The sequence below is a fragment of the Amphibalanus amphitrite genome, unplaced genomic scaffold (genome assembly GCF_019059575.1).
Source record: "Amphibalanus amphitrite isolate SeventyFive unplaced genomic scaffold, NRLGWU_Aamphi_draft 000312F_arrow, whole genome shotgun sequence".
Taxonomy (NCBI): domain Eukaryota; kingdom Metazoa; phylum Arthropoda; class Thecostraca; order Balanomorpha; family Balanidae; genus Amphibalanus; species Amphibalanus amphitrite.
The window spans coordinates 427,788-452,580 of NW_024881807.1; the positions used below are offsets into that span (position 1 = coordinate 427,788).

The window sequence follows — 24,793 nt, forward strand, 5'->3', positions numbered from 1 at the left end:
ACACTAAAAGTTTTAGATTTATAATTATCTTCCCAAAAGTCAGTTTTTTTAAGAAAAAAGTTTTGGGCCAAAATCCAAAATTTTCAAAAACCGAGATAGCCATTTGATAGACGAAGTGGAATCACATATAGCCTTTTTGTTACGTCTTGATTCCTTTAAAAATGGAGATGTTAGCGGCGTCTAAAATGTTGCCGGTTTTAGGCGAAAATGGCGGACATGACGTCACTTAAACGTCATTTTCTAAAAAAAAATCCGATGGATTTCACTCAAATTTTCAGGCAACATGTTAAATTGATGTATGATAAGTTACTGAAAGTTTGTCACTGGTGTGTTTACGCGTTTCACACGCGTTTAGAAGTTATTGTCGAAAAACGGGAGGGGGCAGATTCTACCCCCCCCCCCCTCCCCCAGCGGGGCGCGGGCTAGCAGGGCGCGGCTAGAAGCATGATGAACAGGTTTTTACTAAATTCCGGCCAGGTCATGACCTAGACCAGTCTAGTCAGCCTAAGGTAAGGTTCATTCGATGCGTCTCGACCAGAAAAACACGTTTCTGGTGAAGGAAAGCTCGTGCAAGTTTAGAGTCAAAAGTTATTGCGGAAAAACTGTTTTTGCAGAGTCGTCTATTTTGGACATTTATGCCCCTACAAGATAAACCGTGGACCTTACGTCAAATCTGAGGACATGCTAGCGGAAGAACGTTAAAAGAACGTTTGATCGCGCCTCTCCGCGGCGCTATAGCTCTATCCATTCCTTAGCTATGGACCGATTTGTCGAAAATTGTCGAAGTTTGACCTATAGATATTGGCGACATTTTACCTTCGATGACCTTTGGTGACCTGCTTTTTGGCCTACACCTGACCTAAAAATGGCCGCAGCAGTTTGATCCTCAATTTTTAGCTTTTTCAAGTGTCGCCTACGGCGTGTCGCTACGTGGCTCAGGAGCCAAGTTAGAAGGGGTGTTCCCCCTCCCAGCGGGCATGGAAATCGAAGAGCCCCAGCGGGGCGCCGGTTAAAAGCTGCTGGAAGTCAAGCCAATATCCTACTACAAAACAGACGAGATCTATTCTAAGTAATTTCCATCTGTTAAAACAGACAACAAAACAGACCCCTAAAGCCCCTAGGCAAAACTGCGACCAACGCATTGCACTGGTTGCAAACAAAATAAAAAGAGCTGGCGGCTGCACAGCGCGTTCCAACTAAACAAAAATCAATGAAACTCGAAAAACTCAAGTCACGAAGCGATAAATCGAAAAATCGAAAAACCGACGCGAAAAAGCGATAAATCGAACCGAAAAAGCGAAAAACCGAAAAATCAAAAACCGAAAAAGTGTCCCGTGTAGCTTGACCTTAAGAGCCCTCCGATTTGCCTTTCTTGGAACTCGGAAGAATGAAAGTGAAATTGTCACGAGAAGCTAAGGAAAAAGGGCGTGTTATGTGAAAATAAAGTAAATGGTATTTTTTGAATATTTTAGACGGAAAGTAGAATTTGATTTAACATTTAGACGGATTATTTGTTTTTTTTGTGTGTTTTCCCCTTCAAGGCTTCTTCTGTTACCGTTTAAACCAGTAAATTGTGTGTCAATATATTGCGTTTGAGCACACAGTTGTATATCTAAATAAGCTGACGGCGGAAACAGTTTAAACGTTAACGGTTTAGCTCGTTTGAATTACGTTAGATAACGATGGAATCACTAAGGCTGGAGACTTCCAGTTTGCGGTTAACTCGCGTTTATTTTGGTGGCTAACTTCCTTACACGCGTGTAGCTGCCCACCAACTTTTACCCGGGGACTTCCATCCGCGGTTAACTGGTGGGTAGCTACACGCGTGTAAATATTTAAATGCCGACTTACACGCCAGTTTAAAGGGCTTCCCGATCAGCTGATCGGGATGCGGCGATCAGCTGGTCCAATGAACAAGTGCGTAATTCCGTTATTTATGGGACCGGTGGCCCCCAATCAGCGTTTTTACACATGCAATGAGTACAACCGTAACAATGGGATGTGGTGATGCATTAACCTAACCAGAACAGCGTTTGAAGCCGTGCCAATCAGCATCAATATTGCTAATCGCCTTGTGTTATTTCACTCTGTATGGCCGACCGCCAGTCTACTGCATGATCTTGCAACAGCCGTATCTCAGATTACTCGTCTGCCCTCGTCGGTTCGTCTCCGTCACCCCCCGTCCTCACCCCCGCCCCGTCACTTCACCGGTGAGGCGTCATCGGTGTCCAATTCAAAGTGCCACACAAAGGACGATTATCACCGAGTGATCAGTTTAATATGTGCGTGTCGCGGGGGTGGCTGACGTTCAAACGGCGCAGGATCCGGTCCACCACCAGTGCCCATTTGCTGCCGTTTAAACCGCTAATGGTTCTTTTTGGCCGTCCTTTTCATACCTCTCCAGAGCTGTGTCAGCTGTTTCTAGTCCCATTTTTCTTCTGACCTTGCATTACAGGCTGTAACAATGTTCTTCCAAGACCGTTTTCGTTCTTCATTACTCCTTCCATCGTGTCGCTTATTTTCGATGACTTTTACTTCAGTCTTCATGACATCGGTTAGCAAATGCATGTCTCTACTACTGAAATTTCTGCTCCTCTTCTTCCTGTCCATGGTTGTTGACCGGACACTCGTATTGCTTCCACTGAGCTGGTCCGCGCCCCACTGACACGTAACGTGAAGTGCGACGACCGGGGCCCGACACTAGCCGGCTGGCTCGACGATCACATTATTTCGGATGCGATACGAATCCCATCTCACTATCCTGAAGATTACGAAATAGCAGCTGGTGGCAAGGAGATAGGTGCGATGGAAATAGACTGATACCTCCGTATTTGAAAATTTGAGTCCTACATCCTCAATTCTGTCAACTCAAATATTGCTCTGATTACTCATGTATGACTTGTTGAAAACATCTGGATACTTGCAGTGATGAAATACGTAATTTGTAACCCCTCAACAAGCACAGAAGCCAGTTTAACCAACAGAAAAATAGCCGCCTGGCGGAATTTTTTGCCTAAAGACCGTTTCACATACGGAGTGTAAACGCGATAAGCACGTAAGCGGATAGGGCTTTACCGCTCTCGATCCGTATGTGAATCGGCCTTTAGGCGAAAAATTCCGCCAGGTGGCTATTTTTCTGATGGTAAAACTGGCCTCAGTACTATGAAAAGGTGACCTCAAATTCGTCTAATCTTAGCAGCCGAACGGCTAGGCCGAACTGGCTGAAAAAGCCAGAACTAGATGATTGCACTATTGTCTATCACTTGCACATAAAATTTGCACAGAAATAAACTTTTAAAACCCCCAAAGGACCAAAAAAAGCACCACCGAAAAGATACCCGCGAACTTAATACATGGGGTGGCTCGCGTGTAAGTTCGTTCGCTAACTTAGCGAACAAACTATTTACCCGCAGATGGAAGTCTCCGGGCAAAGTTACCCGCCGACTTAAACGCGAGATAAACGCCAACTTACCCGCAAACCACTTACACGCGACTTACCCGCGTGTGGAAGTCTCCAGCCTAAGTGTTACGGATCGTGTAAAATTAGAAGGTAAAATATTGGAAGCTATTGCAGATGTTGTGGAAGAATCCGAGGACATTGAAAATTCTTTATCTGCAAATGATGACAGTTCAAAATCTTTAGAATATTCGGTGGAACAACGTTGTCCTTCGGTTACATCAGGAATGAGCAAATACCATTCAGTTTTTGAAGAAGCGAGAGCAGCAGGGCTAGCTGCACGATTGGAAGTAATGAAGAAAAGAAACGCTCTTCAAAATCATATACGCGAACAAGAATTGAAATTGGCCGAAATGAACCTCGAAATGGAAATCGAACAGGCGCGAGCACAGAAAGCAGCATTTTCGAAATATGATCATGTTCAAGAACCAGCATCCACGACGCCTATAAACGAGCAAAATGAGCGTCGGACTAGTACAGCTATGAGTTTTTCGGCCGAACATACCGACTCGAATCATGATTACCGAACGACGAGACGACACACACAAGACGCGAAAGAGTGCTTGGAGTTGGTACGGCGGATAAATCTGCCCAAAATGTCAATGGATAATTTTGACGGTGATCTCATGAAATACGGCAGTTTCATTCGTCAATTCGAAAGCAATATTGCATCGAAGACCGATAACGAATAGGAGAAGTTGAATTATTTAGATCAGATGACGACCGGTAAGCCAAATCTAATTGTAAAGACCTGCCTACACCTGCCACCCGGAGAAGGTTACCTAGAGGCCCGAAGACTTCTCGACAAAAGGTATGGAGATAGCTCTAAAGTTGCGGCGTCACTAGTCTCACAGATTCTTGCTTGGCCATTCGTCCATCCAAATGACGTCAATGGACTCGATGAATTTTCAATATTCCTGCGTGGCTGCCTTAATTCACTGAAAAGTATTCCACTCGGCATGTCGGAAGTAGACGCAAGAACCATCCGTCAGATCTTAACCCTCTAGTGCCCCCGGTATCATATCTGTAAGTCAATTTGCAGAAAATTCGCCTGCTAATCATAGAGGTGAAAATTGTTGAAAACCCTGCTGTATCAGAAGTGGTACGTCTTGGCAACCACCTGGTGGCAAAATTTTTAAGTAATGATTTCTCAATTTCCCACCAGGTGATTTTGAAGGGGGTCAGTTTGTCCTTTGCCGAAAATCAATTTGAGATGCAAGTGTAAATTTAAGCATTTTGAAAACAAAAAATTAGTTATTTGGAAAGAAACTTGGTATACTGTGAGACAAATGTTCAACATATATCATAGTATGTTGCAAAACATCGCAACTTTTTCAGGGTCAAAGATATGGACCCCTATTTTTGGGGATACTAGATATGATACAGTGGGCATAGCACTCCAATATTTTCTATGAAATTTTCGCCGCTGCAGCATACGGTGTGCCAATACCATAGTTTTCTCAGGTGATAAGCATTGCAATGGCCTGTGAGTCATTGCAAATGACGATGGTACAAGATGCATAAATTTGTGAAGTTCGCACCTCTTGCGCCAGATAACTCTATTTCGCTCCAGACTTAACCCGCGAGTTGCTGGGGGGGGGCGTTAAACGCCCCCACTTTTTTCGCCGGGCCATAGCATAAAAACGGCGCGCCGCAGGCGCGCCAAATTTTGGGTACCTGTAGGGAATTGATTAAAGTTTATTGTGACAAAGTTTCAAAAAAATCGGTCGGAAAATTTTTGAGATATCGAGGTTTTAGTGACGTCATGATTTCCGAGTTTTCGACCAAAAACGGCATATGTTCAAAAAATCATATAAAATCACAGAATAGACATATAGACATGCAGTAAACGCCATTAGACTGCCAATACCATGGAGAATCAAATGGCTATCTTCGATTATTGATTATCGTTCTGCATTTTCCAAAATCCTGAACTGAATCTTGGCAATTTCTCGTGACTACTTCACGACCATGATACATGAATTTCTTAAATTGAACTTTTTTAGCCAAACACGTACACATATGATAAAATGAATGTCACCATCGTGTTCTACGCCCCAAATTACCCATAAAACATGTGTCACAGGCTGCGAATATCAGTTTTTATTTTCGGGGATATGTGCCTGCCCGGTTGACCTGACCTTGACCCTGACCTATGCTTGACTGACCCCTGCATGGAGCTGACACTCTTGTAGGCCTTATATGATGGATTGTGCACCGTTTTGACAGAGTTTATGACGAGAGGCGCCCATTGCGAAGTCCTGAAGTCCATGCTACTGAAAGCCCGATTTCAGGTGTTTGACCTGACCTTGACCTGACCTGTGACCTCAAAATTCAACTTTAAAGTACTCATCTGAAGCGTCTCGTCGCGTTCTTTCGTTTGCCGCCTCGTGCGTTTCGCTGCGCCTATTGGTTCTCGAGTTATCGGCTGGGGGCGTTTAACGCCCCCCCCCCCCCCCCAGCAAACGGTGGGTGGCGAAATACCCCAGCAACTGCCGGGTTAAAATGTCAACGATATTGGTACGGTTATGCCGCCTCTCATCCTTTTCAATCTTCCAACATCTAGCTTTCTATGAGTGGCCTTACGTGCCTCATACATCTCGACTTTTCTAACGCTCATAGGAATATGGTTTTGCAACTGTTTGACGATGACAATAGTGAACTTTTTGATCTGCAGGACACTAGCAGACCATATCTTCTAAAACCACGTTAGGAATGACATGCTATCGATGACAAGCTTGTTGATTTCAAGGAACGATCATCCGTGCGAGCATTTATACTCGTGAAACCAAAAATTGAGACTTGATGTTAGGGACAGGAGGATTCAGCGGTCTCTTGCACAATTTCGATATTCCAACAGGGGTTGTGGACGGGCTTATTTATGTCTTGTGGGTCTATGTGTTAGCTGGGCATGGCTGAAGACTTGCATTAGCAGCCAGCCAGCATTTTTCATTCATATTGGAGAACGACTCACAATTTGTTTGCGATTCAAATCTCCTCCGTTCATCCCAGTAGTAAGAGATTGAATGTGGAGTGGAAAACTATATCGTCATCTTCAGAGGAAGCTGGCTAAACGGGCTCGCCATGAAGACAGACTCCGGACCGAAGGGCGTGGTTCCTTTGATTTCCTATCTAAGAAGTAGGCAACCATGCGACCCGCTGCCCCGCCCTTCTGATCTGGATCACCCGTGCATAATGTCTCGCCGCATCATTTTATTGTGCTGTTAAATGTACCTGTTTTGGTGTAAATAAACCATCTGAATTAAAAAAAGAACGATTCACAGGCTGAGAGTTTCAGTCACCCGAGATTGTCCGGCTATCATGAAGATAAACCAACATCGTCTTTGGCATTGATTCCGGTCCGTCGGCAGGCTGTCCAGCATTTTGCATTAGAACTGCTTCACTTAAACCACTTACCGCGAGCCAACTGTAATGTCTTCATTTCTATATCAAGTATGCATAACGCGTCTACGTTTGAGAAACACGGCCCACATGTCTGAATTATGAAAAATTGCACAAGTGCAACGCGCCGTATCGTGGAAATTGAAGGAATAGAAGGCACTCGTAAATAGATGCCTATGATTAGCGTTGTTCCCTAAGCACCGACTGAAAGGACATTTTGATAAAAGAAGGATGCCAATGAACTATTCAGAAAATGTTCTGATAAAAAGTGCACAGTAAAGGATGTCTTGTTGGCATTTTACACATTTTAACTGCCACTTTTATCACTGAAATTTTTAATAATATATATTTTCTCATCTATGTCTTCACTTCCTTCTGTGTGGTCTGATACCACTAAAAATTACCAAGTGGAATGCCCAATGTATCATATTTGCAGAGCTGGGCGCGTTCCTCGATTTTCGGTAGTGCGTTAGCGTTCCTGCGTTCCTCCGGCCGCGGTTAGTGCGTTCCTGGAATAGCGTTTCTCAATTTTTTTTCGCTCGGTGCGTTAGCGTTCCTGCGTTCCTGCGTTCCTCCTTCAAAAATACCGCCGAACCACGCGGCGCGGGCCCAACCAAACACGGGGCGAATCGATCACAGAATACCCAGAATGGCGACGTGGGGCCGAAAAGCAACTCGACATCTCCTTTCCGAATCGAATATCTGAAATACGTTTTACCAATATCATCCGTAGGGTTTTCAACAAAAATACGACCTGCTTAAAAACAATAGTTAAGTTAAAAGATGTATCTTAGTAAAAGTTATCATATTTACTTTACACATTTAATGCCTGAAACCGAATCGAATAGTGAACATCACCACTAAATCTAAGCAAGCCTTCCTCGATTCGACCGACAAGTGGCGCCTCTACCGGCAAACACACGTACTCGAGATGCAAACATTTGACACAGAGGTCATTGGCAGCAATATCATTTTTCGGGTGGTTCCGCAAGAACGCAGGAACGCTTCAAAATTTCGGGTGGTGCGTTCCTCTTACTTGCGTTCCTTTGAAAAACTTTGCGTTCCTGCGTTCTTGCGTTCCTAAAAAGGGCGGTGCGTACGTACGGAGGAACGCAGGAACGCACTAAAGGAACGCACTTGCCCAGCTCTGCATATTTGATACAAAATTTATTTCCGAAATTTGAACTGCTAAAAAATATTTGACTCCAGAATTCGAACAAGGGACCCAAAATGAATCATATGTCACAAGGTGCTAATTTTAGGAACCGTGGAACTATGTGTGGGCATTAGAGGGTTAAGCCGTTTGCCACATGATTTTACTGAGAAATGGCGAAACGCTGCCGATTTAATAGAAAGTAACGATAATAGAAATGCAAGTTTTGAGGATTTTGTACTGTTTATCGAAAGACAAGCGAGAGTGTCCGGAAATCCTTGGTATGGAAAGCAAATGTTTCCAGACTCTTCTTCCTTTTCTCAAAGAAGTACATTTCCACACGTAAAAACCATGGCAGGAAGTACCCATCCGTCGGTGTCTCCCTGCGGCTACTGCAAACAGTCACATGATACATCAGAATGTACCGTAAACCGGGGTGAGTTGATATGGGGTGGTGAGTTGATATAAATTGCTCGAAAAATGTTAAAATGTGTGCTGCTCATCTATTTGTAAACCAATTTTCAGTTTTATTTTTCTGTGAAGTGAAGCAACCAATAAGTGATGCATATAGCTGAGAAAGGCATGCATGTGGTGCAGTGCCTTCTTAACACATTACTTTTTTCAAAGTCCTTTTTTTCTTCTGATTTTGAAACTAAGGAAAAGTCCCCACCCTACAGCAAAGACGGTTGATATTCATGGAACAACATGCACTGGGAAAGAAACTACGATCAATTTACTGTTGATCCCAGGTAGTTTTGGGTTTCACCTATAACAACGCTTTTTTATAATTTTAAGAAAAGTGACAGGTGGTGAGTTGATATGCCATCAAGTGGTGAGTTGATATGCATGATAAAAGCTGATACCAGGCTGGTATGCATGCAAATTAGCATGAAATATGGGTCTGCAGGTAAGACAAAGTCAATTAGACCAACTCTTCTCCTTTTATTTCCCCACATCACTCTATCAACCCCCAAAAGCTTTAATTTTTTCTTCTGAATGCTTGTGACGAGGCCTGTTAGTATCACTGATGTTAGTTGTCGGACTTTCGTCCCCGTCTGGAGTTGAGATGTTAGTTTCACAACGTTTCAGCCAGTAACTTCTCCGGCGATAGTCAAATCTGCCTCGATAGTGGAGTGGTTAGAACCGTGGACCATCACCGGGGGAAACTCGAGTTCGATTCCCGCTGACTACAAGAGCTTTCGAACGGTTTGACGCGTACGGCGCAACGCCACCAACATCCAGGTCCTTCTGAGGGTCAAAGAACAGCTGACGAGTGACGACGGCCGGAGAGTAACTGGCCGAAACGTTGTGAAACTAGCATCTCAAATCAAGACGGGGACGAGGGTGCGACAACTAACATCAGTGACCCCAAAGTTTTTTTTTTTCTGTGGACATACCTAACATGCAAAAGGCACAGTACAACTCCCTGTCAAGTCTCAAGATGGCTCCCTAAAAGCTACAAAGGAACAACTATAGAACACCTATATACATACAGATTAAAAAAAAAAATGTTATTATTATTCGTTGTTTCGAAAATGACAGAACTGTCGTTTCTGTATGGCTAACAGCGCGGGAATTCTGATCTCGTGAAACTGATTAGTTTTCCTGCTTGGCAGTTGACAACCGAGAATGAGTGACAAAATGAAATGGAACAAACAATATAAAGAAATTGACTGGTGTTTAGCCCTCGCCCGTATTCGTGTTTTGCCAGCGTTTAACGTATAGGGCGGGGGGGGGGGGGGGGTCCGTTGGAATCTCATTGTCGTTTGGCCCCTGGTGGAGCTAGAGCTTCGCGGAAAAAATGAGTGTGTTGCCCGAGACGCAAGGAAGCCGATGATAACCAACTTAAAGTTCTTAGGTCATTGGTTAACCTTCCAGGCCAGATCAATTACCAAGAAGTCGGGAAAATAGGGGGTTATTTGAAGTTCGTAAAGCGAGTTTATTATTTTTTGGCTGTTGCTGATCACGAATGTCATGTTAGTTCTGATCACAGATGTCTTCGTACATTTAGGCCGGGTCAGGTCAGGTCAGGTCAACCAGTAGGTGTCCTGCCGGCTATCCATAGGGAGTGTCAAGTGTCAACTACCACTGACGGTGTCGTAACATGTTACGATGGCACTAAAACTACTTCGTAAATGATCAAATGCATGTTAAATTCGAAATCGGCCCGAAAAAACTACCCTAGAAACATGTAAAACTCCAAAAAGTGAACCGAGGTCATCAAAGGTCAATGACCTGACCTGACCTTCAGGTGACCTTGACAGTTGACACCCACAATACTGCGTGGGACCAACATCATTTACATGTTTGGACGTTACAATCACAAAAAGACTGGAAATGCGCGGATAATGTGAGCCGACTACGCCAAATCGCGATTCCGGCCAAGCATGGTCTCGAGAATCAGGTCACAAGTCAAAAACCATTTGAGTCAGGGTCATGAAATCTTTAGAACATGTGTAAAATTGATAAACTCGAGAGATACTGAAAGTTTCGTCGCGATCGGCCGCTTTAAGCGCGAGTTATGTGCCTAAAGCCGAGGTGGTCCGTTCGCCCGCCGATAAGTGCGAGGGTTAATTTTGGCTTTTGATGCCGAATTCTGTTTTATGTCGCTGATTTCACCTGATAGAATATAGTCCGAATTAGATTTGCTTCACTTCACTTCATTAATATTTTGTTGACTACCAGTCAACAAAAGCTCAGAAGTATAGGCATTCTTTCATTTCAATCCATTATCTCTGTCAGAGGCATATCAACCTTGACCCGCAACTAACAATGTGTTTTAATTACAAGAAAATACACTTGTAATTCTAAAGTATATTGCCAGTTTTGATATCGTTGGCTTGAGGACACGCGACTAGCCTAGTTCAGAATGTTCTAAGTAAAACTAAGTATCATAAAGCGAAAAAATGACGCTGCTAAAATCAAGCCATTTTGATAGCGCTGTGTTGGACATGATTGCGATTTCATGAATGTGAGGTCTGCTGCCAAACTACTACTATTTTTCTGATGGTTTCTTTCAGGATGTGTTCTCTCATCCTTTTTTTAAATACTGGCATTTTATCAACTCACCTCTGAGCTTCTTTAGCCGAGAAATTTTGAAAAATCAAAAACCATATCAACTCACCACCCCCCAGGGGGTGAGTTGATATGAACTTTGGCGTTTTAAAAAAGGGGCTTATAATATACATTTTTAATTCATTTTTGCTGATTGCCTCCCCAAGGCATGTGCCATGAAACTGGCACAAAAAGAATTCCGTAAATGAATGTGGCTTTTAAAAGAATCTAGAAAAACCTCAAAATCCATATCAACTCACCCCGGTTTACGGTACTGTATTCGCCCAGTTACCGCTACATGAAAAGCAGCGTTTTGTAATGAAGGCGGGTCTTTGCTACGGGTGTTTAACCCGCGCCGTGCTGGGGGGGGGGCGTTTTTACGCCCCCCCCCCCTCAGGTTTTTCGCGAATATCTCAAAAACGGCGGCGCGCAGCGCCGCCGTTTTTGGTACACGTGTTCCTACATCATTTCCGCGCATGTTGTGAAAATTTCAGACCTAGGCCGTTCAAGGTCAGGTCACCAGGTCACGTCAAGTGACCTTACCTCAGAAAAAGTTCAAAGGCTCGCTATAGCTACACCGACCGAACGATCACTTTGAAACTTTCAGCGATTGATATGAGTAACAGTATGTATAAAATGTATATCTCGGATTTTTGATATCTGTGACCTAAGGTCAGGTCAATTTTGCGACCTCTCCATTATAAGTCAATGGGAGAAAATTGAAATGCGCCTCTTTTGGACGAATATCGTTCAGAACGCTCTCAAACATCGGTTCATAGGTAAACATGACACACTGAATAGGAAAAATGCACCTGTGACCCCTCTGTGTGCCCCTGAGGTCATCTCAGGTCATGAACGGTCGCCAGCAGTTTTTTGGCTATAACTTTTGATAGAGACGTGCTAGAGCGGTGAAAACACGTCAGATGTGTTCAGCTCGACGATACGGATCGACTGATATGCAACATGACCCTTTTCGGTCAGGTCATGACCTTGACCTGAGGTCAAATTTTCAAAATGACCTTTCAAGGTCAACAAATAGTTCATTCGACGCGTCTCAACGAGAGGAACACGATGCTGGCAAAAGTAATGTCATGGCGCTTATGAGTCAAAAGTTATTGACGAAAAAACGTTTTTCGTAAAAACGGCTATTTTTGGAGTTTTTTCCCTCTGGAGGCTAAACCGTTGACCTGAGGTCAAATCTGAGAACATTACTCAGAAAGGTCTGTAAAAGGGCTATCGAATGCGCTTTTCCGCGGCGCTGTAGCTCTATCGGTTCCCGAGATAGCCGTTGGCAGTTTCCAAAATGTTGAAATAGTCAACATTTTACCTTTGGTGACCTCTGGTGACCTGACCTTTGACCTGACCCAAAAAATGACCGAAGTGTTTTCGTCCTTATTTTTGACACTCTTTCGATTGCCGCTTACCGCGTGTCGCTACGTGGCCCAGGAGCCGAGTTAGACGGGGGGGCGTGAAAACGCCCCCCCCCCCCCCCCAGCACTCGGCGGAAAGTTCAGGCCACCAGCACGGCGCGGGTTAAAGAAGGGCCACATATCAGTGGCATGTCCTGAAAGAAAGACGTGCTCTGTCTGCAATGGTCGTCACCCAAGTTCGCTGCATAGAAAGGACCATGACAAACATGAAGGTGTTGTGTCGCTACATGCTTCACCGACACTGGTCCCAGTGCAGGGCTCTAAATTGCACGTCGTTCCGTTACTGGTAACTTTGGGAGGAAAGACGGTTAAGACCAGGGGGCGTCGAAGTCTAGTTCCTACCAACCTGGCACTCCCATGCCTACGTCACCACGAGGACGCCCGAGGGCATTTACATGTTGAAGATAGGGAAATTGCCATAGTTTAGAGCCGCCTGGAGAGCAAACTTGAGATAGATGATAATGTAAATGTGTGCTAATATGATCATCAACATGTTATTTATCCAAATCCAGGGCCAATTAATCGATATCTTGTCACGTTTTCCAGTGGTGATGCGCTAACTTTCGTGGTTCTTGCAGCCAATAAGGGTGTTTCATAGTGCGATTCAGCCGCATTATCGACTTTAATGCCATAAACCGCCACGGAACATATGATTTGCAGCTCCCTGGCGTGATAGATGCCAGTAGGGCTCCGGAGTCGGAGTCATGAAGTCGGTCGGAGTTGACAGTTCTGACCTGAGTCGTCGAGTCGGAGTCAGAGTCGATTTTAAAAGCTGGAGTCTGAGTCAGTCACCGAAATTCGACCCCCTCCGCAGACCTTTCAGGGTTCCGTAGTCTGAGTTGTAGTCGGTCGGAGTCGACAGTTCTGACCAGAGTCAGAGTCAGAGTCGATTTTGAAAGCCAGAGTCGGAGTCGGAGTCACCAAAAATCCATTGCCTCCGCAGACCTGCTAGGGCTGTGGAGCCGGAGTCGGTCAGAGCCGATCCATTTGAAATCAAAGTCAGTTGATTTTTGAAAGTCTGAGTCAGAGTCGGAGTCATCAAAAAACCCATGGACGATCCGCAGTACCATGCAGTAAGGGCGCTGCCGAATGCTGCCCTGAATTGCCTTTGATTTATGAATTGAATGAATAGATGGCAATTAATTAGGTACCTTCTATTATTCATCCCTTGCCACTTGGAGGACTTACTTTCAGTAGAAAAAGACGCATTATTTGTTTGTTTATTTATTGACAAATATTTTTGAGCAGTTAGGGATACAGACACAAAACACAATGATAGCACCTTGCTGGTGCAAATAATTGCTAGATAGATGTTGAAATGTGTTGCCATTGAAGAATCTACTGATTTTCCTGGTGGCTCTCGTTTTCAAGCAACTACTGGTCTTGTACGATCTCTTGATTGCTCACCGTCTGGCGTCTAGTTCCAAGGTTTTCTTAAAGCTAATCAAATGTTGCCATGGCTGCTCTTGATGGCATGGCGCTTGCTGGTTCTGGGTTCTTAATTGGTGGTTCTTGCGTCTGATCCTGTTGCTTCATGTTCCATCACATCACATTAAATTTCTAATGGAACAGAGTAGACACTTCTACCTTTTATTTCACTATCAGTCGACTCGCATTTACCCCTGTGGCCTGCTGGCCCTTTTATTTCCACGATAGAATCTACCAATTATTGAAAAAGTCTCGGATAAAAAAGCAAGAAAAGTATGTCAAGTCAAATAATTGCGACGGTCCTAGAAAACCAGAAAAAAATATCAAAAAGCCTGTCCATCTCACTTCCCTCACTTCGTAACAAAAACCACGGTATATAGAGAACTACAAAAACCACGCAGCAAAACATGCGAAAGAGTCCTTAGCAACGCCTTAGCAACGCATTTGTCTGAAGTGCGCAATATGTGTCACATCTGGAAAATTTAGTAGCTACTTGATTATTCAACTAGAGTTGGACTATATAAGCTAGGCTTTTATATAAAAATAAGTGTTTGCTTATCGAATTAATAGCAACTGGTTGTTTGACTTCGAAATAATGATTTATTACAGAAAAAGCTTGTTTGCGACATATTTGTAAAGAAACAACGGAAATAGCTTTGACTCGTACGCTATTCGAGTACATTTTTGGTAGAAAACTTCGTCCAACCTTATGTTTTAGGGCCTTGGTTAAGACCAAGGCTATGGTTAAGACAAATGCCTTTTTGGATTCTGGTTCGACACATTCCTTCTGTTTACATTCGCTGTTGAAGGAGCTGCAATACCGACCCGATGAAGCTATAACTATGTATTTAACCACTGTTCGAAATCAAGCTCGTCTCCCAAGCCATGTGGTTCGTGATGTACTCATCAAAGATCTTAGTAACACCTTTTGCCTATCGTTGCCACCACTGCTAACATTAGAACATATTTCAGTCATTCGAAACGATTTTCAGACAAGCCGTCATATGTACCAATATCTTCGCGAGAGAGGAGTTCAAATAGCTGAGGTGGAGGGTGACGTGGGTCTTCTTTTGGGAACAAATGCTGCCTTAGCAATCAAATCAAAGAATAATCAAATCAAAGTAATAATCAAAGAATGAGCATAAGGTTATTTTTCCATACTATTTTTCTAACAATAATGCTCAAACATGCCACTGCTCGCCTTCAACATATATACAGGGTGATTCATAGCCGTGCGACCTATTTAGTTGATCTCTCTTGAAAAGGATTGCATATTTGCGCGTGAAATTTCAGGTGCTAGTAGAAAATTTTATGAAGTTTTTTTCTGCCTTGGTCTGGTCTGTGTGTATCGCTCAAGATGTACACAGTGCAGCAAAATGTAAATAGGTGTAATTTATATAATTTAACGCAGTCCGTTAAGCAAACACCAAGATATTTCTGCACGTCTGAGGGCATGCACCCAGGGGGAAGCTCCAATGGAGATAACAATTAATAGAATTGTTAATGAATTCATAACAGAGGACATGTACGGTTCAATGAAAAACACGGCAGAAAAAAAAAATGGTAAGCGAACCCCGGAAATTTCAAAGAGCGCTGAGGTCCGGTGGGCGCCACACTCGCCGGATCTCAACGTCGCAGAGTTCTTCCTCGGGGGCTATGCAAAGTCCGAGGCCTATTAGGAGAGTCCCCAGGATATTATGCGGCTGAAGGACGCCATTGCAAGCTTCTTTGGCTCTATGTAGTTAGGATTTTAAATGACCTTTTCCTCGATAATTAATTGGAAATTCAATAAAAAGTAAATATTACATTTTTTGGCAAATTTTCGAACAACAGTTCATTCTCAAGCCACATGAAACAATTGACGTCATTGAAACAAAACGTCAGTTGTTAAGATCTCTATGAATGAATTCATATATGCATTCATATATACATTCATTCATATATTCATTCATATATACATGAATGAATTCATGTATATAAGATCTCTATGGCAAGAATGGCAGATGGAGTTTAACATTAATAAGTGCAAAGTTCTCAACTTAGGGGCGAAAGAATGCTACACGTATAATATAAATGGAAATATCTTACAAGTCGTCCATGAGGAAAAAGATTTGGGTGTTTTGATAACGGATGATTTAAAATTTAGTCACCATTGCAAGGAAGCACGAAAGAAGGCTCTGAAAATGTTGGGGGCAATACAAAGAAATGTTAGTTACAAAAGCAAAGATGTAATGAAAATGCTTTACTGTGCATTCATACGACCACATTTGGAATATTGCAGGCAAGCGTGTTACTCTTCCTTCAAAAAAGATGAAAGATCGTTAGAAAGAATCCAAAGAAGAGCAACTAAGATGATAATTGGCTTAGAGAAAAGGAGTTATAAAGAAAGACTGATTTCGTTAAATATGTTTTCTCTGCATTATCGCAGAATTAGAGGCGATTTAATTGAACTTTTTTAAGATATACGCTGGACTAGATAAATTAAATTTCACAAATATGTTAACAATTAATTCGAATCAAACTAGAGGTCATAGTTGTAAATTAGTTAAAAAGTCAGCGAGAACAGCACTACGGCAATCATTTTTTACACACAGAGTAATTGACCTGTGGAATAATCTGCCATCCTGGGTCATTTCAAGTAATTCACTTAACGAGTTTAAACATTCTATTGACCTTTACTTCATAGATCGTGGTACCATTTTTGACACAATTGACGATTAGATAAAATTGAAATGCTATGGTGTCCGTTGTGCATATGATCTGAAATATGTACCTGTGAATGATACTGATGTGAAAGGAGATGAAGTCATGACGTTCTTACCATGACGCTAGTGTTCTTGTTTTGATGTATCATATGTTGCAGCCGTGTTGGGCACCAGTGGCCTGTCGTTGCAATCAATATATGTTATATGTTATGTTATATGTTATATATCCAAATTTGTAAATATTCTGACACCCTTTTCATCGTAAAAAGATGCATAAAAGTGCTCTTATTTTTGTGCCTCCAATGCTGATTTCCTCGGATCAGCGCACAGTCCATTTATAGAGAAGTCTGTGTCCTGACCCAATTGACCTTTGACCTGTGACCTACTTTTCGAGACCATATTAGACCGGAATCGCGATTCGGCGTATGTCGGCTCTCATTAGCCGCGCATTTGCAATCTTTTCGTGGTTTCAAGCGTTCAAACGTGTGATTTGACCACGCATTAGAGTGTACGAGTACCTATGTCAAGGCTATCTGAAAGTCAGGTCAGGTTGATAACCTTTGATAACCTCGGTTCAGTTTTTCGAGTTTTACATTAGGCTAGTTTTTGGAGCCGAATTCGAATTTAGCAACCATTTGATCACTTACGAAGTAGTTTTGGTGCATTTGTAACATGTTACGAAGCTGTCAGAGGCGGTTGACACGTACTACGAATACCCGGCAAGACCCCTACTGGTTGACCTGACCCGACCTGACCTAACTGCATACAGACATCATCTGTGATCAAAACGAACATGATAGTCGTGATCAGCACCCCGAAAAGCCCACAGCAGCCACACTTAACGACGTTCTAACAGGTCCCGATTTTCCCGACTTTTGTGTCATTGACCTGACCTGGAAGGTCAACCTATGACCTAGGTCATTAAAAGTGGGTACCTATCATCGGCTGGCTTCCTCGCGTCACGGGCAACACGCTCGTTTTTTCCGCGAAGCTCTAGCTCGATCAAGGGCCAAACGCGAGGGGGGGGGGGGGGGTCGTACCAACCCCCCGCCCCCTTGTGCCCTCGAAGGACGCGAAATGGTCTGTGTCGGCGAGGGTTGAAGCTGGTGTTTGAACAATCTTTTACCAAAAGCTGCCACACTAGGTGGATAAGTTGATTAATGATAAACCTTTTCGGAAGGGTGAAACATCGCACGTCTCTGTGATATGATTTTAGAAGACTGACAACTTAACCTTTGAGCTGTTATCGGTTTACTCAAAAAAGTAATGCCTACCAGGCAGTGAGACGAGGGCTGCACGCTATGGTGCTCTGCGTCCCTCGGGCCGCTGGCGTCGGTTCGCTCCGCTCGACAATGCCAGTGGCGATTCGATTAAGAAGTCTGCGCTGTGGGATTGCGGATTACAGGATGACGGGTTTCATTCGTGGTCTGTCGCAGACATGTGCCTGGATCCGAGAAAATGGATCTTGGACCTGATCCCACGGATTCTGATCTCGGATCCGACAAGATCATAGATCCATATTTTTAGATCATCGAGAGATCTGTAGGGATCATAGATCCGAGTTTTATTTTTTGCTTGAGATCCAGCGAGAGTTGCATGGTATCCTCGTTTACTTCTTGTCAACACAGAAATCTCAAAACAAATCACTAATTGCATCTCAAAAACGGTCTTTTTAGTGATTTTATGTGGCTGCAGGTCCCAATCCATAGTTTTGTGGCACTTATTGACATAGAAACACTCAGAAACCTGGTTTTTAAATTTTGTGCATGGTGGGATCCACTCAGATCATAGATACATGTTTTTGGTTTATCGTCAGCTCCTGAGATTATAGATCCAGGATACATTTTCACCTGGATCTGATGGGATCATAGAACCATCACTCGGATCCATGCACATTGCACATGTATGGGTCTGTGTATGCTTGTTGACTGCACGCCGCTGTAGTTTGTTGGCTTATTTACCAATGCCCGGCTGCGTCGGCAGGGCATCAATTTCTACACCCAGCTGAAGACGGTGACGCAGCTCTGGCGTGCCGATGACGTCACGCACTCCAAGGCCGCCACCACGATGCCAGTGATGCGCTAAGCAGCTCCGCTGGCACCGCAGGGCTCGCGCGACACGGCTGGCAACGGGCGCGGCAAAACAACCGGTCGGTAGCCGCGCGCCGCCAGCTGCACAGCATTGACGCCCGTACAGCTCCAGTGATTGGATTTGGACAGTGGACTGGGACTCCAGTTCGTCATGGCTTTGTTGTGGCGGCGTTTGTCAGTCAGCGGTTAGCGGAGCGGCGTACCGTCGGGGCGGGTGATGGTCGATCCGCTCCAGAGCAGGCCGGCGCCGCGCCGTTATTGAAATTCAGCACGAAAAAAAGCATGGTCCTAAAAGAGCATGACCCAACCTGACCTAACTTAACCAAACCTAGTGAAGCCATGTGGCCCCGTACCCATGCTCCTTTCGTGTTTTATTTCAATATACGGCCGGCGCGGCTGTCGTATAAAGCTCCATCTGACGGTCCATGTGCAATATGTATGTACGTAAACTGATACAATACACCCGGGGCGAGCATTGATACGAGGCGGGTTTCACTGGCTAGACGGTTAAAGGATTGTTTGAGCTTTAAAATGGAAAGCCTCTGCTGATAATTAGGTGCCGACCCCTGGTCAGCCCGATAAGCCACCTGCACCGTCCCTGCCGGTGGCGCCGGAGACGAGCCCTGTTCGGTCAGAGAGCGTTTGTCTGGGGGTTTGCTGCGTTTGCTGAGCGTAACCTGCATCCCTGGCAGTGGTATCGAAGCCGACACCGTCCCATCCAGTGGCACCGGAGCAGCGAGAGAGGTCAACAGTACCCTCCCTGACCAGTGGCGGATCCTGGCGGGAGGGAGGGTCCACGGGGTAATGACCCCCCCCCCCCCCAAAGCTCCGAGGAGGTGATTTGAACCCCCAATAGCCGAAGACCTAAATGGGTTACAGACGCCATCTCGCGTGCTCAAAATACCTGCCAAACACTTGTGAGCTAATGTCTTTTTTCTGAATTATGTTGCGTGAAAAGGCGTAATGGATGCCAGGACAAGGGCTCCGCCACGGACTTTTGGTTGGGGGGACGGTCTGTTCTTCGCCCAACGCCCTAGTGTCTCCTCTAAATCTAGGGTACCCCCAAATCCTGTTTTCTCATCGGATTTAGGCCACTTATTTTCGCCATAGCCCTGGCATGATGTTTTTTTACGTAAAAAAAACGATACCGTAAAGTGGAGCTATTTGAAACTGATTTTACTGTTTTTGGCCTCTCCCTTCAAAACGGTTGATATTTCCTATGGCATGTAAATTGCAAAAACGTAGTTTTCTGTAACCGCTTTCAGATAGGTTAATTTTGGATCAGCTAGTAACCATAAATAAAGCTATTTTTTTCTATTGAAGCCTGTTTCAAATAGCCCCATAGTGTGGGCTATTTGAGACAGTTTTAGTTGCAAGGATATTGAAGAAAATTGGTCAAGCTAGGGCTAATTCTTTTAATGCCATACGATTGGAAATTAAATTTTGATACTTCTGGCAAAAAGTATTTTTTCAACTACAGTTATATAACCCTTATAATCAAATTTTTCGTTTTTCGGTGGACATAGCATTTCGGTCTGCTAAAAATTGCATTACTTTATGCTAGGGCTGTCATAATATGATGTGCTCCTAAGCTTTAAAAATCACAGGATGATTATCTAGGACTATTTCTAAGTAAACGATAGTGAAATTTTCAAATAAAGTTGTTGCGTTTATATCTATCGGCGTAAAACCTGTAGGCCGAAAGTTGGTGGGGGTATTTGAGACAGGCTCGCTTCTGCAGTAAACACACCGTAATGCATTAAAAAAGGGAAAGCAGTTTCCATAATTGTTGAATGAATGATATGCATGATCGATTGTTCCATCGCACATCTACCTGTGAAGAAATAACAGAAAAAGGTCAAATGGTTTTGATTTTATACCGATTTTCCTAGATTACTGCATGAGTGTATCGAATGGCCGGTTACTGCACTGCATCAAGCATGGATACTGAAGGCTCACCTAACAGTAAGTATGCATGATAAATAACCTTAACCGACCGTCACGCGTCGTTCCCGACGGGCCGAAGAACTGCTGGACGGCTGCTTCCTGGCTGGTCTGAGACAGTAGGTATGTCGGACAGCCCACGCGCGGGGACAATTGTCTCGATCTGGCCATGTCCAATGGCCCGGTTGTGGAGTCGGCGGTGCGAGTCGGTGTGTTCCCCTCTGACCACAAGGAGGTGGTATGCACGATTGGGGCCGTGCCGACAACAGTGTCCCTGGTAACACGACAGGCAGCGCTCAACTATAAACGCGCTGACTGGGAGGGTCTCCGCGCTTCACTGCGGCTAACTCCGTGGTCCATGCTGGAGAGCCTCCCCGTCGATGAAGCAGCCGACTGTTTCTGCGATCTGCTGACAGCTGCAAAAGCAGATCACATACCTACCCCGGGTCACCCCAAGATACCTATAAGAAACAGGTAGATCCGATGTTTGAAAGTAAAGCCCCAGTCACAAATTTGACGCACCTGTGACATTTCCTGACACCCACGTGACTATTGTATTAACTTTTGTGTTTTGCGATGTTTTGACCTTATTTAAAGTACTGAAAGCTCAAAATGTAGATTAATGTTGTTTAAAGCAGCATATTAATAATTATGTTTGTAAATTATCGATAAGCTGCTTATAGCAGGTCACGTGATTGCTACCAGATTATGAGCTCAGAAAGCATCTTTTCAACTTCGATTTTGAACAATTTTTACCTCCTTTGAGGCCAAATGATGGACGGTTTGAGGTACACGATGAAATGTTGCATCTATTGATGCCAAAATTTGTTCGTTTTTTGCATTTTTAGACTAGTATATCCTGGCTCAAACTTTGACCAGTTTGTGTGTAAACCCTATGGTGAAGGGAAAACTTCACGCCCAGCAGACCTCATTACAGTGCTGCCAAATCGTGTTTGGTGGGGGTCGGGTCACCCTGCGTCGTCGACAGCCTCCGTGGTTCGACGGCGAGTCGCCGGCCGCCCGGAGGGCGACCAGAAAACGCCCACCGCCCCGGCGACACAAAGCGCACCCATCGGTCGACACTGAAAGCGACGATCGAAAAGAAGAGAATTTAAGCACATAACAAACCGGAAATTCTACGAATACCTCAGAGGACGTATGGGTGACCTGAAGACAAACCCAAGCGATTTTGGTCTTTCCTAAAACCGATCAAAGGGAAACAGTGGAATAACACTCCTCATGGACGGTACTCGAAAGGTAACGAGTGATGTGGGTAAAGCCGAAGTCTTGAATCGCGCGTTTGCTCGCAAATTCACTACTCGTCATGCGAATCGGCTGCTGACCGCTCCTGACTACCCTTTGGACCCACTTAGAGCGTTCACAGTGACTCCGGAATCGGTCCAAAATATACTGACCAGCATCAGCCCACATAAAGCCTGTGGTCCGGATGGAGTGAGCGCTCGTGTTATACGTGAGTGTAGTGAAGAAATCTCCGTGCCGCTCACGATCATATGCAAGCTTTCCTTTGAACAGGGCGGGTTCCTCGATCGTGGAAGCAGGCTAACATAATACCGGTCTTTAAAAAAGGTCAGAAATGCCTGAAAACTACCGCTCTGTATCACTTCTACCTTATTCAGCAAAGTACTTGAGCGTGTCGTGTACTTTTCACTAGTGACTCATGTAAAGCCAGTTCTCAGTAGCCAACAGCACGGATTTTTACCCAAACGGTCCTGCGTGACGAATTTGGCCACTATGCTTCACGAGGCGTGGAAAAACATGTCAGCTGGTTTACAGACGGATGTGATATACACCGACTACAGCGCCGCCTTTCAAAGTGTCGACCATGCCCTACTTTTACATAAGATGAGTCATTCATACAATATTTCGGGCCTTGCCTTAGCGTGGCTTGAGTCCTATTTTACTGACAGAATGCAACGGGTGGTGGTCAATGGTAAATGCTCCGCATGGACTCCTGTGCGGTCGGGAACGCCCGAAGGCAGTCTTCTCTCGTCTTTATTGTTCGCGTGCTTCATCAACGATTTGCCCGATTCTGTGAACTCGAACTGTCTCATGTTTGCCGACGATGTCAAACTTTATCACAGGATAGAATGCCAGGATGATTGTCTCTTTTTGCAAAAACATATAGATGCCCTGTTCCACTGGTCTCAGGTTTGGGGCATGTCACTCAACCCACTCAACCCAAGCAAATGCAAAGTGCTGTCACTCTCGCTCCGTCGTGTTCGGATCACCGGTGCGTACACACTAGGCGGTGAGATGCTGGAACGGGTGAGTGAGATGCGAGACCTGGGTGTAGTACTCGATGAGAAACTGACTTTTGCTGGTCACATCGATAGTGTCGTCCGTAAAGCAAACAGGGCCCTCGGTCTTTTCATTAGGTCATTCCAGACAGGGAAACATGGGCGATCTTTTTATCTTTGTGATTCCCGCGCCATCATCACTTCATACTGTGCTAACGTGCGTTCAATTCTCGAGTACGGAAGTGTTATTTGGGCCGGTGCGGCTGATACTCACTTGTTACGACTCGACCGCATACAGAACAAATTATTGATGTGGCTCAGTGCTCGCTGTCGGCTCAATGCTGCTTTACAGCCTGCTGTACTGCAAAGGCAGACTGGCTTAGCAAGTCTATCTTATAGTCGGCGAAACCAGCACGATCTCACCTTTATGTACAATGTTCACCGTCATGTGATAGAATCTTCGTACCTTCTCATGCAGTTGCCGCTCGCCGTACCATCGAGAGCTGTGCGTCGTCAGATCACATTTCATGTTCCCCAAGCGAGGGTCAGTACCATCAAGCGTGGCCTTTTTGTTCTCATCCCAGAGACTTGCAACGCGTTCATCGATGCTGACCGCGATGCCGACATGTGGCACCAGAGCTCTTATCAGTAGAGGTCAAGCGTGCTGAGTGCCATCTAGAGATGAGCACCTGTCTTATGTTTTAAAGGTAGTGTGCCAGCTTTCCTGGACCGTATGGAGTTAATGGCCCAGCCCAGATAAGGAGAACCGGATTTTTAGAACTTATCCATACCTTCAAAACTCATGGAAACGTCTTAAATTCTTCAAATTTTGAGTACCCCAGTGCGAAATTCGCCCCGACGGGTTGTCGGTCGTACCCCAACCACATTTCACACCACTATGAACAATAAATGCACACACTGAAATCGCTATTACCGATATGCTCATCCAATCAAGTTTCGATAAACCCGTTCATCATCATCTCCTGCGGTTTCGAACACGCCTGTTAGGTTGTGCGGTAGACCGCGCCCAAAGCCAGGGCCCCGGTAACGTGAGGTAGCCGAGTCGGGGCAGCGTGCGCTGACCCAAGCCGGGGCCGCGCGTCCTCCCGGTGTCATGTGATAGCCCGGGGCTGCCCGCGGGGATGTGGTAGACCGCGCCCAAAGCTGCGGCCCCGGCTTGGGTCAGCGCACGCTGCCCCGACTCGGCTACCTCACGTTACCGGGGCCCTGGCTTTGGGCGCGGCTTCTGCTCATACTTTGTGGTGCGGTGGTGGTGCGTCGGGCCGCGCGCTCTGACTTCGGCCAAGAAAAATGCGTCAGCTGATCATTGTCATTTCTGCCACTTGCGTGTGGTGAAGTGGGGTCATAACTTAAGAGACGGCTTTTTCATATCAATTATTTTACATAAAATCATATTTCAAACCATAAATAATGTTCGACAGCCAAATAAAAGAAACAATACCAATACAGGCTTACAGTTTAAGGCTCGACATTGTGTTGTCTACGATTAGACAGCTGATAACTCATTCCCGTACGTCGTAACTCTATAATGACCTTTGCTTATTGTCACATGTGCGCCGCATTCGCGATTGTTGCCGACGCCTGTTTGCAGGTCAGCCTACTACAGTTGTTATACATATCGAAAAACCGATAAACTTTTAGGCGAAAAAGGCACTATTCCAGGCCCATTTTTGATTTTTTGCGATATTAGGTAAAAACAGAAGCTTCTTATCCTAGGAAAAATAAAATGGGAAATCTTTCAAAGGTGGCACACTACCTTTAAGGTGTTGGTGCTGTATGTATTTATTGTTTTATATTATGACTTCATCCGTCATTGGGTGTGTGCCTGTGGATGATTGATTGAATAAACTA

The 24,793-nt window shown here is 44.7% G+C and overlaps 1 protein-coding gene across 3 annotated transcripts in view; it reads left to right on the forward strand.

Moving 5' to 3' along the window:
- The window catches only part of LOC122388177 (probable methylmalonate-semialdehyde dehydrogenase [acylating], mitochondrial), a 268,791-nt gene extending 249,591 nt beyond the window's left edge, over positions 1-19,200 (forward strand). For all 3 annotated transcript variants that reach the window (XR_006257748.1, XM_043379029.1, XM_043379030.1), the window contains one exon: positions 18,613-19,200. Coding sequence is in view for 2 of the 3 variants with exons in the window: in XM_043379029.1 (XP_043234964.1) it covers positions 18,613-18,714 (102 nt within the window). In the remaining variant the exon portion in view is untranslated. The remainder of the gene's footprint in view (positions 1-18,612) is intronic.
- The last annotated feature ends 5,593 nt before the right edge of the window (positions 19,201-24,793 follow it).